The sequence below is a fragment of the Manihot esculenta genome, chromosome 9 (genome assembly GCF_001659605.2).
Source record: "Manihot esculenta cultivar AM560-2 chromosome 9, M.esculenta_v8, whole genome shotgun sequence".
Lineage (NCBI taxonomy): Eukaryota > Viridiplantae > Streptophyta > Magnoliopsida > Malpighiales > Euphorbiaceae > Manihot > Manihot esculenta.
The window spans coordinates 11918863-11933020 of NC_035169.2; the positions used below are offsets into that span (position 1 = coordinate 11918863).

The window sequence follows — 14158 nt, forward strand, 5'->3', positions numbered from 1 at the left end:
AATATTTACCAAAGTGGCTGAAATATTTTAATATGAATTCATAAGTTTGATATAGACAATTTTATAATTTATAAAGTTTAAAATATTATAGAACGTTGTTTCAAATGAAAAAAAAATTATAGAACATGAGATGCAGCTGGGTTGGTATGAAATTAAGGTGGCCAGATAAACCTACCCCAATAGTGAGATGAGTTGTTGAATTAGGGACATGGAAACCACTTCCTATTACCCTGTTACACAATAATAATAGGAACAAGAAAGAAAGGATGCCTATTTTGATATACATACTTCAGCAACCAAGGCATTCAATTTAATTTAATCTGGTAGAGTTAAGTTCGAGTATCCATTCTAATGTTTTCTATAAAAAAAATAATAAATTAGCTAAACTACTATTGGAAATGAATTATGTTACCATATGCTATGGTTTGTATAGTTTTCAGGATATTTTTATTGGCCCAAAAAATATGAAAATGACCAAAGAAGACAAAGCATAAGATCCCTACACCTAAACAATGGGATGAGCTTATTTTAACTGATTACATAAAATGGAGTGGGTCCCATTTTCACTATTCAATAACAAGAAGAGATAGAGAGAGACTCTGTGTGTGGGGTCTCACTTAGCTAAACCAGCTGGGTCTTCTTCATATTCCCTTATCATTCAAATCTTGCTATTCTTAATCTTAAACAAAGATCTGTATGCTGCATACTCTTCTTCTCTTTTCTTAGTTTTCTTCTCTCAACAGCAGAAAAGAGAGACATAGATAGAGACCCTTCTCTGAGTTCATCAAAGAAAGCTCTTTGAGATCTGCCTGGTACTTTTTTTCTTTTTGTTTCCAGTTTATGGACCCCAATAACAAGATTAGCTTTTTATTTCACTTGTTCTTTTGTTGTTTTATGTAATTTATTTCTGTGTTTCTTTTTTTTTTTTAAATTTTCTTTTGGGTATTAATTGCTTTGTTGAAGATGGGTTCTTTCTGACTACAGCAATGCTTGGAATTGGTTGTTTGTCGGTGGCTTTTCTTTTTGGAATTCTGTTTTGCTTGCTGAGAAAATGTGGGATAATTATATAAATGGAAGCATGGGAAATTTTCACTTCTCATCTATGTTTGTGACCTGAGAATAGTTAAATCACTTGCATACTGTGCTAGGCTGACTGGCCTAAGATTGGAGCAAATCGATCCTCCACAATTTTCCTAGCTTTCCAGGAAATCTAGTGCTGCCTATGTGTACTGTTGCTTCACAATTAATGCTTTTCCTTTGTCTAGCAATTGGTTATAAAGAACTATGCTTCTTTGATTTAGAGTATTTACAAAACTTACATGATGTTGGAAGTTCAAATGAAGTTCTAAATTTGATTTGTTGAATTTATTGCTTAAAAGACTGAGATAGGGTATGATAAGAAGATGGGGAGGAAAGGAAAATGGTTTTCTAGTGTAAGGAAAGCTCTTAGCCCTGAGCCAAAGGAGAAGAAAGATCAGGTACTTATTTTTTAGTTTTCAATTGTCACGAACTTTCAGTAATGTTGGACTTAGTTCCTTTTTCTTTTCTTCCCCTAATAATCTAATACTTCTAATTCCGTGTTTGTAGAAATCAAATAAATCAAAGAAGAAATGGTTCGGCAAACAACGTGAACCGGATTCTGAATCCACCTCCTTAGAACGTGTCAGAGTGCTTTCTCCGCCACCTGCTGCTCCTCCTCCTCTTCCTCATCAGTCAGAAGAGGTAAAAACAATTGAAGTGACAAATGAACAGAACGAACAAGCCTATTCTGTTGCAGTTGCTGCTGCAGCTGAACCTGTTCATCCTTCTTTTGAGCCCACGATGGAGGTTGTTCAACATGTGAAGGTTAATAAGTTTGCTGGAAAACCGAGCAAAGAAGTGGCTGCAATCAAGATTCAAACAGCATTCCGAGGATACATGGTGTGTGTTATATTATATTACCATTAATATCTATTAAAAATATGTTGTGTGGCTATATGCATGTATTATCTCTTTTATGGAAATGCCATAATTATTACTAAATCAAAGAATTTCTATTAATGAAATATGTTCGAATCAGCTATATAATCAAGCTGGTTTTAAGTCTAATGGTAACTATTTTCCCTTTATATAGAAAATCTCTTCAGATGTATCCCTGCCTCACTGTCAAAAGTAACACTGCAAAATCCATAAAGGTTACCACAAAGATAGATAAATAAATAAACAAATATAGTTGCTATTATACTTTGGAAATTATCAGTTTCAGATATTTCCTTTATGACTCATTTGGAAATTATCAGTTTCAGATATTTCCTTTATGACTCAATAAGTGGACTTGTGAGGTTAATACTGTGTTTCTGAATTCTTATTTTCTTTTAAAGGCAAGAAGGGCATTGCGAGCTTTAAGAGGGCTGGTGAGGCTCAAATCACTAATGGAAGGGCCTACTGTAAAACGGCAAGCCATCCATACCCTTCAATGCATGCAGACCCTAGCCAGAGTGCAGTCTCAAATTCACTCGAGGAGGGTCAGAATGTCAGAGGAGAACCAAGCCCTCCATAGACAACTCCTACAGAAACATGCACAAGAGCTTGAGAAGTTGCGGGTCTGTCCTGTTCCTTTCTATTTTTTAATTCTCTACCTAAGTAGACCATTTATTATTATATGATAAATTTCTCATTGTTTTACTGAACTATGCTGCATATACACAAAAAGAACGAATGCCAATTTGCTAGTCTGTGGACCTCACTGCATGATTTGTTCGGGCTTTTCTATGTGCATAAAAATAAACCAGTGAAAGTGAAATTGAAAATTTTCCTCGAAATGGAAGAAAAATGAATTCTGGGTAATTGGAGGGTTGAAATCCTGCACTTTCAGTTCTCTACAACTCTGAATTCAGATGGCTGTAGAAGACATGATATTTTCTGATCTAGATGACATTGTTTATAGCTCTGCATCTCATTTCTTCTGTGGAATAGCATGTTACTGCTAATGGGTTTAAGCCCTGTCTCTTCTGCTGAGTATAACTACATGGAATGTTTGTAACAGATGGGAGAAGAATGGGATGACAGCCTACAGTCGAAGGAACAAATTGAAGCTAACCTGCTAAGCAAGTATGAGGCAGCTATGAGAAGGGAAAAAGCACTGGCTTATTCATTCTCCCATCAGGTGATTAATTTTGTTGTTTTCATATGCTTGAGGTCATTAGGATTTAGGAGTATTGCATCGTTGGATAACTTTAAATTCTCCTGAATAGTTTCAGCTACAGTTCTTTAAGGTTTGAAAAACTAGAATTAGATTAAAGTAGCTTAGAACTTCATGAAAGATTAAAGGGAAATTTGTTATTTAGTCCCTGTATTGTGGAGAAACTTATTAGTGGGACCTTCTATTTTGAAAAATATATTAAAACATTTTGAAATTTTAAAAAATCTACTAATTAATACATTCATTAGTTTTTGCTGCCGTTCAAGTATTTTATTATTTAGTCCCTATAGTTTAAAAAAAATTATTAGTTGGTCTCTCAATTTTGTAAAAAATCTACTAATTAGTCCTCCGTATTGAGAGCATTTTAGACTTTTTTGTAATATTTAACGGCTAAAATAAAAAAAAAAAACTAATTAGTAGATTTTTTATAACATAGGGATGTCTCAATATATATATCAAAATTGAAGGAAAACTTATTTTCCTATACCACAGGAACCGAATGGTAATTTTTTAAAGATTAAATTATTTGTTTAGTCAAGATTAGCTACACAGGTAGAGTAAAATAATTGCAGGTTTGTGGTTTATATTATTATATGATGATACCTGAACGTCAATTATATGATATGCTTGTCCTGTACTTGCTCTATGCTTCACTGAATGATACTTGGCCTTCAAGTTTGTTGAAACTATATATTACTGTCTTCTCAGCCTAATCTTGCTTGAAATCCCTTAACAGCAAACCTGGAAGAACTCTTCAAGATCTGCAAATCCTATGTTTATGAACTCAGGCAATCCTGCCTGGGGCTGGAGCTGGTTGGAGCGATGGATGGCAGCCCATCCGTGGGAGAATCGGAGCATGACTGATAAAGAAAATAAGGATCTCTCATCTGTAAAGAATGCAAACAGAAGCATGGTTGGAGGAGAAATCTGCAAGTCTTATGCTCGCTACCAGCTCAATTCCGATAAATTCTCACCCTCAGAAGGTGAGAAGGCAAGACAAACTACGAGCCCACGATCCTATTCAACTCCTTCCAAGCTGGCTTCTTCTGCAATAGCTAGAAAATTGAAATCAGCAAGTCCAAGGAGCAGCGTTGGGGCCCCAGATGATGACTCCAGAAGTATAGTAAGTATGCAGTCAGATCGATATAGAAGGCACAGCATTGCAGGAACACCTGTGCGAGATGATGAGAGCCTTGGTAGCTCATCAACAGTTCCAAGCTACATGGTACCTACTGAGTCTGCAAGAGCAAAGTCCAGGTTGCAAAGTCCATTGGGAGCAGAAAAGGATGGGACACCAGAAAAGGAAAAAAGAACTCCTGGGCCTGTGAAGAAACGGCTTTCATATCCACCTTCACCAGCCAGAATTAGGAGGCAGTCAGGTCCACGAAAGGTGGAAAGCATCATAAATTCAGAAAATGGTGTGGTCGATACAGAGGGCTAAAAACTTCTAATAGTTGAAAGAGGAGTGTGAAAGAATTATGAATTCTTTAAAAAAAACAGAAGAAAAAAGAGGAAAATAAGGATCATTCGATTACTGAATCCTCACCTGTTGTGGAAAATATTTATTCATTGATGAGAAAGTGTTGTTTTTGGGGTGAAATAGCCTCTTGGGATAGTTGTTTCACAAGTATTGCTTATTATTTGTTCTTATTTATTTGTTTATATATACTCTAAATCACTGTTCTGTGACTTGATATTTGTATTATGAATTGATATAAAAAATAATCTCCAAAATTGACTCTGAGCACCTTGTTTCTTTATCAAGGCAATATGAATATGCTACCGACCAATCTCCATCCAGCGAGCTTGTTGCTTCACCCAGCTTGCTTTCATTGGCTAATTGCAATGGTAATGAAGTTGTGAGCTCTTACTGATTTTGTTGTTTCAATGATCTCTTCCTCTATACACCTCCTAGCTTGCCGTAAGTTATTTGCATGGATGGTTTCACTGAAGAATATTGGTAGGGTTGCATGCCTTGTCCATTGGAAGTTTGCAATACATCCGCATATCAGGTAATGGCAAGCACCTTTCCCAGGGGACAACTCACAAGTCCCAGAATTTGAACTTCATAATCTCATTGTGCATTCGAAATTGACATATTCGAGCCCACTCTTGCCCTTTACATGTGCAAATATAGTGCCTTCATCAGTACTCGCCTTCTGAGCAAATTGAGCTGCACATATGTATAGTTATTATCCTTTTTTTCCCTTTTTTCCAAGTGCAATCGAGGAGAAAATGAAGATGGGTCGTAATATTGGCCTTCAAAACTTCCAAACTAGCCTGATTGAGCCAACCAATTCCTTCGGGAAAAAAAACCTACCAATTCCCCTCAGCTCATACTTTTTAAGTTTACAAAACATTTTGATTCCGTTCTATATGAGATTAAGGGTATAAACGAACAAAGTCGAGTTTTAAAAAATCAAATTTGGTTCCTTAATTTTTTTTTAATTCGAGTTAAACTCGAATTTTACTTATTTCAAACTCGAACCGAGTATTAATAAACTTAAATTTGGCTTGTTCAACAAAGAATTTAGACGAATTGAATTTTTATTGAGTTGAGTCTCGAATAGTTGACAAATAATTTAATTTATTTACATATATAATAAATTTTAGTTTAAAAATAATAAATTTAAAATTAAATAATTTTAGTTAAATAAATATATATATGCAATTTAACTCGTAAACTTATAAAAATATGCTCTTAAATCTTAACGATCTAAATATATACGAAGTTTAAGAGTGTAGTATAACTATACAGAGCTGAAATTTAGAAAATTTAGATTTGACTTATAAAAATATATGCATGCATTACTCTTATAATAAAAAATAAGTCCAGACTATAAGTTTTAACGAGTCGAATACTCTGAAACTCAAATTTAGTTCGTTTACTAAACGAATTTAAAAATTAAATTCGAACTTGGTTCGTTTAGAAATCGAATGAAGTCCGGTTAAATTTTTATAAAGTCAAATTTCAAGTAATTTGATCCATTTACCCCACTAATTGAGATCGTCGAGTGTTTACTTTTGCTAGTTGTATTAAAATGCCTGGAAAATGCTACATATACACAATTTAAAAATTATTAATTTTTTTAAACCAAAAAATATTAAATTTACTTTAAAATTAATTTTACGCTAGCTACTTAATATTTAAAGGAATATTAAATTTTTTTTCTTTTTTCCAACAATGTGCACATGCTGATGGTTTATTATTCCCCGAAAACCCATTTGGCCCCCATCTTCCAACTTCCCAAGTGCAAAAAGCAACAAATTCTTGATTCCACCAGTAACCTGTGTCAAATAATGTGCTTACACAAACACATTCCAAGATCCGGTACTGAGCTAATCATGCTTGCAAGCACCATCATAAATTAATGCAATGGACATCTCCAAACTTTGCAATTTAATTATACTCAGGAATGCAAAATTTTCCATGGAAATATGAATTAGAAGGAACGATCATAGAAGAATGTAGCCAGTCAGTGCTATATAGGTAAAGGGTTAGTAGATATTGCATCAGAAAGCCTAATGAGATAGAAATGAAAACCTTAATTGAGATGTGCTGCCTCTTTGCTTTTTTAACTGATTTCCTCAAAGTGTGTGCATATCCTCCCAGAATGAATTTCATCTTATGCTCCATTGAGATCGGCGCAGCCCGTGGTTGTGGTACTATTTACATCAGGAATTGGCCCAAAAAAAAAGGGGAAAAAGGAAAATATCTGTAGTCACATACTCACATATCTCCTGAAGAAGAATCAACCATAGGTGGTGATGATGATAACACCTCTTCCAGCTGTCCTTGAAATGAAGTTTCATTCATTTCAGCCATCTTGTTAAGCGGACCTAGAGCTTCTCCAAAAAGAGCAGAGAATATCTGCCTATGGCATTCATGGCCTTCATTTGGAATCTTATGCAGGACAACACCTGGTAGAACCCGGTTTATGTAGTCAGTCATTGATGGTGGTGCTAATTGGTCATCCGTCCCCTGTTCAGCACGATGAAACTAACAGGTCTATTAATCAACTAACAAAATAAGAATGACTATATTCATATGGTAATGATTACAAATTCAGGTGCACAGCTAATGCAAAAACCGATACAGCAAGATTTGAGGATTTTGGTTTAGACCATATATTTGACCCGTTTTAACAAGGGGAAAGAAAAGAAGAAAGAGAACTCCTCAGTCCAACCTAATTCATTATTGCGAACAACACTCTAAGGTGGATTGGATTTAAACACATTTGTTGAATGTCCAATAATTTCACTATAAAAAATGTTAAACACAAACTTTCTGCACTTGTATTGTCGATTAGCATTCATCTGTTAAGGCAGAAAGCACAAGCAGTGGTCACATGGTTAAAAATGAGAAGAAAAATTATTAAGAGCAGATTGTAACAGTAGTTCATAAACCAGCCAAATTATAGCATCCTATCAGAATGACATGCTGCAATAAACAAGAAGGCCAAAAAAAAAACAGCAATAATTAAGAAGGAATACGTGTGCAAACCTGCCATATGTGAATTGGGCCAAGAAATCCAGCCAAATCACATTCTGCTGGACTGTACGTGGACCTAAGCCAAAGGATAATGCCTTTCTTCTGACACTTCTTCTGCACATGTAGATCTGCCAAGCTGAAACCCCAGTTTGACACCTGTAGTACAGCTTCCTCAATGAATGGTTTTGCACTCCCTTGGCGGATTGACTCCTCCACATCCATATGCCAAAATTCTTCAAATGCTGGATCCTCAATCAAAATTTCATCCTGCATGTGTATCAACTTTTTTTTTTCTCATATGCAATTTTATCACAAAATTTCAGCTTACTCTCTCTCTCTCTTTTTGAAATAGTTAAAAATTCTTATTGGGACATTATCATGGAGAAGTGAAAAGTTAAAAATTCTTATTTGAATAGGTTTTATTTAAGTACTTCAAGATGACACAAACCAACCTTCCTTCCAAGTGACTCAGACATCCACTTATCAATTCGACCATGAAAACCAGATAAGAAGCTTAAGCTTTGGCGATAAAAATAAGAGAGAAATTTTGGAAATTTCCGAGCTAAGAAGTACATTAATTTCCTTTTTGACGGCCCATTTTCCCATGTTTTTCTCATCTCTTCTTTTGTCATACCCAGCTCATATGGATTAATCATTGGGGCAATCATCACAGCACCTGCAAATCCAGTTAAGACAATCACAGTAAGTCATTTACTTCAGTGACGACCATTGCCAGACAATATTGACCAAAAAAAAGAAATTGGTAGATTTTTTTTTTCGTCCATATACTTATTTTTAGATTAACTTTATATCATAAGAAATTATAAACACGTAAAAATGAAGTCCACATTTTGTGGGGCCAGAGAACATGTCTGAGAATGCCAACTGTTCAAGATTACTTGCAACAATATTCACAAATTTATAAAGTTGATAAAACAGAAAAAGAGAATAAAATAAATGTACAAGCAATTCTATCAGGGATGTATCTGAGTGCAGCCCAAGCATGCATGCTTCCACTTGAGTAACCCAGCACCCAAAACTTGTCATTAATGCCTATAGCATTCGCTAGGTGGAGCATATCAAGTGCTGATGAGTTAAGATTTCTGCTCGGATGAGGATCACTCTCCCCAAAACCAGGAAGGTCATATGTGATCAAGCGAACACCAAACTCTTCGAGTAGTGATGCTTTAACTCCAGGTATACCTTTGACGGAAATTTGTTTAAGAAATTACCATCAAATGAATTGTCATCGAGTAGAAACAGTTCGTTGCATGCTACTTCGGAGAAAAAAGGACCAGAAATTGTTTTATACCTGCAAGTCGAGACGAGAGAAAAGAATGTGGAGCAATCATGGAAAATCTTGCCTTGTAGGCAGGGACACCATTTTCATGATAAGCCGTGTGTCACAGGGGAGAGCATATTTCTATTTAAAATTGAAAAGTTAAATTGTACCAATCAATTTTAATTTATTAATGGGTAAACTGTAATTTAGTCCCTCTGATTTAGTGAAAAACAACATTTCGTCCCTCTGTTTTAAAAAACCTTTAATTTATTTACTGTGATTTTTAAAAATTATGCGTTTAGTCCCTCCCGTTAGATTTTCCATTAAATCACCGTTAGTCTTCAATTTATAAGTTGCTCAACAGAAAATTAAATAGAAAATTTCTAGATTGCCCTTTAACTAGCGGGAAGGATGGTATTTTTTCCCTCCAATTACAGAAAGGGCTATTTAAGAATGAGGAAAAGCTAATGCACAGATATTATTCAAGGATGTCGGTCACCAGTTGCTCACCCAATACCAGCGGCGGATGGGAGGGAAGATATCTGAATAAGAATTGCAAGTGTGGCATTAGGGCTGCTGTGAGGATTTCTGAATTTGAAAGGAGCAAGAACTGCTTGTATTATGCTTGTCGCAACAATGTATGTGAATCATTCCTGGGATGGTGTATACTGGCATCGAGGTTTCCAGTAAGTGCAGAGACAGTTGAAGTCGGGTCGAGGCAAAGAAATCTTGAGCGAGAGTTGGCTGATATAAAAGAAGATATGCTTATTGTGCAAGATGAGAATCGAAAGATGATAATGAAGATGGAAGATATGGAGAATATGATGGGTTTTACAAAGACTATCTTAGTTATTGTATTGGTGTTAATAGTCTTTATTTTTCTTCTCATTCTCGTTCTCATTGGGGGGAGAATGAGATCTGTGTAATGGATTTTGCAGTATTTGCTTATTGGGGTTATTTTGGATGTAAGTAAATGGATGAAAAGGGGTAGGTTGTTGAAGTAGTTGGATGTGGGTTAATGAAATCTTTAAGTTTCATAGATTGTAGGTTATTTTGGGTTGGATGTGGGTTAATGAAATCTTAAGTTTCATAGATAGTGGGTTAGTTTAGGTGTAAGTTATTCTGATGTATTATAACTGATGGGTTAATATTTTGTAGTATGTAAATCTGATGCAATGCAAGCTACTATGAATGATGACTAGTATTTTATACATTCTTAGTTTTCATGTGTTTGCCTCCTTCTCAAAGTGTAGAACCAATTCATATAATGAAGCCACCATTTCTGTCAAATAACAAAAAAAAAAACCAGTATTTTATACATTCTCAGTTTTCATGTGTTTGTGTAAATTGGTTGAATCAATGTTGTTTAGATCTAAGATTATTGGCAATAATAAAATCTGAAATGTTAGATGGACTGAGTGGTTGTATAATTTATTAGTAAAGGAGTAATATGTATTGAATTTAAAATATTGAGGGACTATTTACTATGAAATATGAAAATATAGGGGCTAAAGGTCTATTAAAATTGCAAACGCATGGACTAAATTGATTGTAAACTTATTAATCTTAGGGCTTAATTCATGACTAAATTACTAGTATCCAAATTGGGAAAAACATAAATTGCTATGAAATTGATAATAAAATTGCTGACATAATTAGCTCATAAATGAGTTATCTAAAACAAATATCATATCATTATATTTAGTCAGTACAATATCAAAGTTTAGCCATTCACTGCCCAAGTACAAAGATCATAGCAATAACTTTTTTCTGCATATCCTAAAATTATCATAAGCTTCCAAAAGTCTGTACCCATATATACTCCAAAAAATTTATCCTATTTACCAGGACTACCTGTACCCATAATTACAAAAATACAAAAGTACAACATCAATATTGTCCATAGAAAACCAGCTTCCTAAATCTTCAAGGGTATTGGTAGTATCTACATCTTCCAAAATCTTCATTACTTGTGGCATCTCAGATATGTCTCCCATGTATGTTAGATGAATTGCCATTTCTCTGTTACAAAAAAAAATGAGATTAAATTAATTTATTCAATATATAATCTAAAAAATAATATCCACAAATACTTACCTTCTCCTTAATAGGTGCCCTTTGACAAGTCCTTTTATTATGCCCTAGTTGCTTACATGTGGCACATCTAGTTGTCTTTGATTTGGTCCTTACATTTGATGGAGCAGCTTCACCTTCTTCCCTCTTCCTTGCTTTTCTAGGCCTCCCAGGTAACCTTTTCAAAAGTGGTGGCATAATACATTGAGACTCATCTTGTATACTGTAATTGGCTTGTGGCATTGGGTGAATAACCCCTTCATAAACCTTCAAATATGTTGAAACATAATAGTAATAATGGCAATAATCCTCAATATCTTGACGCATGTATCCAATACACAAGGCTACATGTTTGCAAGGCAATCCACTTATGTCCCACCATTTGCAAGAGCATTTTTTTTCTTGAAGCTTTACATCAAATTTCAGATTACCCTCAGTGACTTCAAATTCATCATTTCTACATGGCAATAACCTACAATTTTTCCCTTGCTTGATGATTGAATTAATTGTCTTGCGAGCGTTAGGAGTGATCTTACCTTCCCATGAAGTCCCATTGGCATATCTCTTCTGGAGTCTGACCATGCATTTTTGTCTAAATGCATCTAACAGTTTCACAATTGGCAACCCTCTAATTTTTCCGATCCATGCATTAAATGATTCTGTCATGTTATTGGTTAAATGCTCTGATTTTGCTTCTGGCCAAAACATGTGTCTACTCCATTGGCTCATGGGTACCTTCAATAACCAGTCAAATGGCTCCCCATCCTTAACCCTTTTAATCCTTTTCATTGCCTCCCAGAACTCATATCCATGTGTGGCTCTAGCATCATTCCAAAATTCTTGTTTCAGACCAAGTCCAGGATATTGCTTCTTAAAGTTGTTGAACATATGTCTACCACAAAATCTATGACATGCCTCAGGAAACCAATTATTGACAGCTTCAATAAGTCCCTATATAAGAAAAAAAGTATTAAACACATAATTTTGTTAACAGAAAAATAAAAGTATAAATAATTTTGTTAACAGAAAAATAAAAGTATAAATGGTTCTGATAGTAATACCTTTTGTCTATCACTCATGAATGTCAGAGGTGTTTCATCATTTTCTGGACCAATGCAGGTTTTCAAGCAATCAAAGAAAAAATCCCAACTTGTACCACACTCAATCTCCACAATTGCAATAGCTAAAGGAATCACACCTTTATCACCATCAAGTGATATAGCTGATAGCAAAACACCTCCAAATAGACCTTTCAAGTGGCACCCATCAACACCTATAAATGGTCTACATCCAGCTTTAAAGCCATCTATAATTGGTTTAAAAGACAAAAACATCTTCTTAAATACTTTTGGATCATTATTTGAAAGCCTATCTCCAAACTGAAATTTGACAAAAGTTCCTGGATTATGCCTTTGTAGCTCCTTCACATATTCTTCTAAAATCTTATAACTATCTCTGTGACTGCCTTCATTTTGCAATCTAGCTCTTGCTTTAGCTTTGTATAAATTCCATTTACTCACCTCAACTCCCCATTCTTTCACAAGTTCATGATGCATTAAGTCATAAGACATATCACCATCTGCTGATAAGGCATCCATTAGTTTACCTGCAACCCACTTAGAATTTGCATTTGCATTTTTATTACCCATTGCCCTAATACATGTATGATCACTTGCCATTGTTTTAATCATAAATGTTCTACCATCTGGTATCACTGATGCATGTACTCTCCATGGACAACCAGCGGTGGCACATATAGCTGTAACCCTTTTCAAATCATTTTTTTTCCTTCTAATAACATAACCCCCCTTAATAGCATAATCTCGTAAAGCATTCCTAAAGGCAGAAGCATCAACAAAACATTGACCAATCTCAAATTGGATCTCACCTTCACCATTATATGTAAATGGATTATTGTAAAATCCATGCAAATGATCCTTCTGGTCTGGTGCATTGTCACCATCTGATGATGATGAATCTATTGAAGCTTCTGACTCTAAGTTGCTCAATCCATCACTATCCTTAGCAATATCCATTTCATCTAACTCAACTTCTGAATCTACATGACTATCACTACTAATCTCATCTGATTCATCAATTCCAACAGTTTTTGTACAATCACTGCCATTAGAGGACTCAAATTGATATTCATTTTCACTCTCACTCATTTCTGATTCTGTACATTTGCCCTTGCATTCTTAGTACCCTTAGTTATTCCACTACCACTAGCATCAGCAGACTCCAAATTATTTCCACTACCCTTACCCCTGCCCCTAGCTAAGCCCCTTCCTCTGCCTCTTACACTAAAATTGCCTCTCCCATTACCCCTGCCCCTAGCTAAGCCCCTTCCTCTGCCTCTTACACTAAAATTGCCTCTCCCATTACCCCTGCCCCTAGCTAAGCCCCTTCCTCTGCCTTTTACACTTACACTGACTCTATCCTTACCACTGCCCCTATTTTCATTTCTACCACTGCCCATGTTACAATTAGTGCCTCCATCCCCATCAACTAGTATTTCAGATTGAGCCGTCACGGGTACCTCTACAAAGTCACTTGCAGGTGATTCAGATGTATTATTTTTATGAACAGTTTGATCTCCCTCATTTCTTTCCTCCACAAATACAAAATCATCATAAACAGTCTCATTTATAAATTCATTTGCATCATTTTCAGAATTCCCCTCACTATCCTCAACTTCCAAAATAATCTTTTCTTTCTCCTTACTACTTTCACATTTTTCACTATTGCACTTTTCTTTCATCTCATATTGCTTTAACCAGAAGGGCTTGAAAGGTGGAGGTTCACTTTTCCTACCAGATTCTGTGTCCAAAGCAAACTTCAAGGGCCCATCACCAATCACAGATAATGCATAATGTTTCTCATAGCAATTCATTTTTATCAGAGGATTATCAGCATACTTTTCAAACAATTTATTCACATCATCATCCCCTTTAACATGTATTCCACAACTAGAAATAATATCCATAAAGTCAGATTTAATCCTAAATGCCTTATGGCAATCTGATAGTAGACTAAAGTATGAGTACATATCTGGGTTAACATTTCGCACAATGACAACCTCCTTCTCAAACTGCAGGACCAATTCATATAATGAACCCACCATTTCTGT

The 14158-nt window shown here is 35.2% G+C and overlaps 3 protein-coding genes across 3 annotated transcripts; 1 reads left to right on the forward strand and 2 right to left on the reverse strand.

The window, feature by feature from the left end:
- Nucleotides 1-630: 630 nt before the first annotated feature.
- LOC110623440 (protein IQ-DOMAIN 2) lies at nucleotides 631-4934 on the forward strand. Its single transcript, XM_021768386.2, has 6 exons — nucleotides 631-812; nucleotides 1380-1478; nucleotides 1588-1920; nucleotides 2361-2582; nucleotides 3026-3145; nucleotides 3918-4934. Exons 2-6 carry the CDS (start codon nucleotides 1404-1406, stop codon nucleotides 4620-4622), a joined length of 1455 nt encoding a protein of 484 aa, XP_021624078.2. The 5' UTR covers nucleotides 631-812; nucleotides 1380-1403; the 3' UTR covers nucleotides 4623-4934.
- A 1977-nt stretch (nucleotides 4935-6911) lies between these two features.
- On the reverse strand, nucleotides 6912-9025 carry LOC110623243. The gene is made up of 5 exons (XM_021768171.2): nucleotides 8986-9025; nucleotides 8637-8876; nucleotides 8126-8349; nucleotides 7686-7940; nucleotides 6912-7163 (listed from the first exon to the last, which is right to left on the reverse strand). Exons 1-5 carry the CDS (start codon nucleotides 9023-9025, stop codon nucleotides 6912-6914), a joined length of 1011 nt encoding a protein of 336 aa, XP_021623863.2.
- A 1973-nt stretch (nucleotides 9026-10998) lies between these two features.
- On the reverse strand, nucleotides 10999-13196 carry LOC110623242. Its single transcript, XM_021768170.2, has 2 exons — nucleotides 12090-13196; nucleotides 10999-11979 (listed from the first exon to the last, which is right to left on the reverse strand). The coding sequence occupies exons 1-2, from the start codon at nucleotides 13194-13196 to the stop codon at nucleotides 10999-11001; spliced, it is 2088 nt and encodes a 695-aa protein (XP_021623862.2).
- Between the last annotated feature and the right edge of the window lie 962 nt (nucleotides 13197-14158).